Source organism: Glycine max, chromosome 10 (genome assembly GCF_000004515.6).
Source record: "Glycine max cultivar Williams 82 chromosome 10, Glycine_max_v4.0, whole genome shotgun sequence".
Lineage (NCBI taxonomy): Eukaryota > Viridiplantae > Streptophyta > Magnoliopsida > Fabales > Fabaceae > Glycine > Glycine max.
Genome location: NC_038246.2, coordinates 24,989,270 through 24,991,766, shown reverse-complemented (window position 1 = coordinate 24,991,766; position 2,497 = coordinate 24,989,270). Strand labels below are relative to the sequence as shown.

Genomic DNA, 2,497 nt, shown 5'->3' with positions numbered 1-2,497 from the left:
ATAATGTTTTTGACAATGTAAGTTATTTGGTATTGTTGATTGGGTTAATTGTAATTTAACCAATCAGAATGTTGTATGATTAATTGATTCCAATTCATACTTTGATGCAACAATGCTTCTCTGCCACCGTTGAGTCTGATCCACTCTTACCAGGATCCATTAAACCAACTAAGTGCAATATGATTTGCCTTTTATTTTTGTGTGTTTGATGAACTGAGTTTGTTTTAGGTTCTTATAACATCCTGCATAAGTAGGACTTTTAATGATGGGCATGCAATATTTCTTTTTTAGCATAACTGTGACCTTATCAACATGAGTTATGTTGAAGCAACATTACTATCAGACTATGGGCGCTTTGTTGATCTTGTGAATGAGGTATTTTCTTAGACTTATTTTAGCTAAATACTTATATCATTTATTTGTCATTATCTATTCTTAGTTTTTATTTTGGTTGGTTTACTTCTAGGAAGTGAACAAACATCGTCTGATATTTGTGAGCAGTGTTGGTAATAGCGGGCCAAGATTGAGCACTGTTGGTGCACCTGGTGGTACATCTTCCAGTATCATAGGTGTTGGCGCATATGTATCTCCTGCTATGGTTGTTGGTGCTCATTGTGTTGTTGAACCTCCATCTGATGAGCTTGAATACACTTGGTATATTCACTTCTCTCAAAACTTCCTCATTGATAAATTTGTTGTGCATTGTTGATCACAATGATTGAGTCAGGTCTTTTTAAACTTGTAGAATGAATTTAAGATGGGAAAACCAATTACTGATGACTTGTAATCTTATAAAACTGATGAGAAATTAAAGAGTTAACTATGCCACACTAGTTAACATCCTTAAGGAAAGAACATAAATTAGAGTCCGTAGCTATTCTGTTAGAAATAAATTGGTGAGAAATTGTGGGTCTGTTTGATTCCTGTCTCACTTTTTTGTTTGGAAAACAATTTTCTAAAACAATTCTACAATATGTTGCAATCAATTTCTTATTTAAAATCTATTAAGTTTTGAAAGTTATTTCCAAAACAAGTGTTTTAAAATAATAAAAAAAAACAAAAAGAACTAGGAGATGCCTTGTCATTCTCTTTATCTATTTTCTTCAAATGCTTTGTTCAAGTGCTCAGGGTACAAATTTTTAGAAAATACAAATGTTCTCTAGGGACAAACACTTTCGCATGTAGTAAAGGGACTAACAAATTTTAGAAAATATTTTTGAAAACAATAATAATGACTTATTAGTATTTACAGTTGTTGATGACAGTAATTCTAACTCCTAATTCAACCTACATTAATTAGGAAGTCTAATTATTTACAATGAATGGCTTGATTCCTGATATATTCAAGTGTTTAACATATAATTAGGAAACAATGATAATTAGCCTTACTCCCATCAAGTGCCCTCTTGAAGATATCAGCTACTTGTTAATTTTGTTTTCCAGTTCTAACATGCAGTAGGCAATGGCATAAGTCTTAGCTAAATTTTAATTTGTCTTAGGAAATTTTAATTTGTCAACCTGCTATTTTTATTTAATTTATCATTTAAATATTTATTTTACAAATATTTTTAATATTAATATTAATTACAATCATGCTAATATAGATTATTTTTAATTATTAATATTTTTTCTGATGGGATATCATTCAAAAAAAAATATCAATAATTAAAAATAATGTATATTTCAAGGACGGTGCTTACATAAGCACCGTCTTTGAAAGTTGTCAGCTTTCTAAGACGGTGGCTTTTGACCCGTCGCTGAAAGGGTTAACTTTCCACGACGTGGGCTTCTACGACGTTCAACGACCATCATTGTATGTTGTTTTTTACCATCGTAGAATAGCATTTTTTTTAGTAGTGAAGTGAAGGTTATCAGGCTATTACACTAGAGTTTCTACATTCATTAAAAACATCTGGATTACCTAATCATAAAATTAGGCTGAAAAAAGGTACACCTATTATGTTGATTAGAAATTTGGATCAAGCAGAAGGGCTATGCAATGGTACAAGGCTAATTGTGCCTAGAATGGCTAATCATGTTATTGAAGCACAAATTATTTTTGGGAAAAACATAGGTAATTTGGTCTATATTCCATAATTTTCATTATCACCATCACAATCTACTTGCCCTTCCAAAATGATTAGAAGACAATTCCCAATTACAGTGTCGTACGCTATGACAATCAATAAATCTTAAGGACAATCTATTGAGTATGTTGGATTAAATCTTCCTAAACCAGCTTTTAGTCATGGCAAACTTTACGTGGCATTTTTAAGAGTTCAAAGTAAAAATGGATTGAAGATTTTGATTTGTGATATAGAAGGAAAACCACAAAATATAATTGTCAATGTGGTTTTCAAGGAAGTATTTCAAAACCTACAATAAGTGCTAATTTGGATTAATTTTCTATTAATTATAAGTTCTTTATAAACAGTTGGTAATAATGATGTTTTTTCTAGTGTGGGATTTTCCAATGAAGTCTATTTTGGAACAACAT

General features: G+C 30.8%; 1 protein-coding gene across 1 annotated transcript; it reads left to right on the top strand.

The window, feature by feature from the left end:
- The first annotated feature begins 243 nt into the window (after positions 1 to 243).
- LOC102667884 (tripeptidyl-peptidase 2) lies at positions 244 to 709 on the top strand. Its single transcript, XM_014762699.2, has 2 exons — positions 244 to 375; positions 467 to 709. The coding sequence occupies exons 1-2, from the start codon at positions 313 to 315 to the stop codon at positions 707 to 709; spliced, it is 306 nt and encodes a 101-aa protein (XP_014618185.1). The 5' UTR covers positions 244 to 312.
- The last annotated feature ends 1,788 nt before the right edge of the window (positions 710 to 2,497 follow it).

What these genes read in the sequence shown, in the direction of transcription:
- LOC102667884 (XM_014762699.2), top strand. Translation starts at nt 313, where the DNA reads ATGAGTTATGTTGAAGCAACATTACTATCAGACTATGGGCGCTTTGTT. An exon ending in TTGTTGATCTTGTGAATGAG is followed by an intron (nt 376 to 466) that starts GTATTTTCTTAG and finishes GTTTACTTCTAG; the next exon opens with GAAGTGAACAAACATCGTCT.